The 929-nt window shown below is 42.3% G+C and overlaps 1 protein-coding gene across 1 annotated transcript in view; it reads left to right on the top strand.

Moving 5' to 3' along the window:
• LOC106872532 (transforming growth factor-beta-induced protein ig-h3) overlaps positions 1 to 929 on the top strand; it is a 3633-nt gene continuing 2704 nt past the window's right edge. The window contains exon 1 of the mRNA XM_014919556.2: positions 1 to 193. Coding sequence (XP_014775042.1) covers positions 44 to 193 — 150 coding nt within the window. The 5' untranslated portion in view covers positions 1 to 43. The remainder of the gene's footprint in view (positions 194 to 929) is intronic.

The following is a 929-nucleotide window of genomic DNA, read 5'->3' as shown; positions in this document are numbered from 1 at the left end:
ACTATTTACTAAACTCTTATACACAGCACTCTCCAGGGAATACATGTCGGCGCTCCGAACACGACCACAACTGATGAAGAAGTTGGTGAACTACCACATGGTGAACGGAAAAGTGATGTCTGACCAAATGGTTGGTCAGCAAGACTATGCCAGTAAGTCCACCGTCAGGATAAAGGTCAATGTCTACAGAAAAGTAAGGATGCACCATTGTTTTATTCTTTCTCTACCTGTCTGTCTGTCTGTCGATTTGTCCGTCTGTCTGTCTATCTGTCTCTGTCAATATGTCTGTCAGTCTCTGTCTAATAAAGCGACAAAACTTTCTCAGTTAAAAGTGTTGCCCGTGTTTGTAAACATGTGGTTCAGTTGGCGGGTTGGTTGAACTGTCGACGCATGTTTCTGGCCTGTCGACACGTGCTTTTGGCCTGTCGACATATGTTTTTGGCCATTTCCAGAGTTGAGCTCACCATAAAAAAGACAATGTCTGAACTGAAAAGACATATGCTAGTTCACAAAGACGTTCCTTCAAAATCAGATTCCTGTACATCCTCTTCCTCCTTTACTCTCTCGTTGCTCACACGTGACCATCGGCCATCTTTCTTTTCCTATACAGATCACACGCATTCTTGTCTGTCTCCTCCCCTATCTTTTCTCCTGTCAAAGCTTGCTCCTCCAGCGTTCACCACCTCACTTTGTTATGTTTGTTTTCACTGTCCTGTTTTTGGTACCAACTTTGACCCTCCACAAATCCCTAATTTTATTTTGCTTTGCGGGAGAAACTGTTTCTCGAAGACACATCTTGTCATAATTGCTCGAAATGTGGAATAGATAAAACAGCCGACAACTGATGAAGTGTCATTCTCTATGTTACTTGTCTTATTTTCCATTTGTCTCTTTCGTTGTTCGCAAAAAAGTTCGTATTCCATGTTTTC

Source organism: Octopus bimaculoides, chromosome 27 (genome assembly GCF_001194135.2).
Source record: "Octopus bimaculoides isolate UCB-OBI-ISO-001 chromosome 27, ASM119413v2, whole genome shotgun sequence".
Taxonomy (NCBI): Eukaryota; Metazoa; Mollusca; class Cephalopoda; order Octopoda; family Octopodidae; genus Octopus; species Octopus bimaculoides.
Note: the sequence above shows the minus strand (reverse complement) of the source record. Positions and strands in the feature narration are given on the sequence as shown.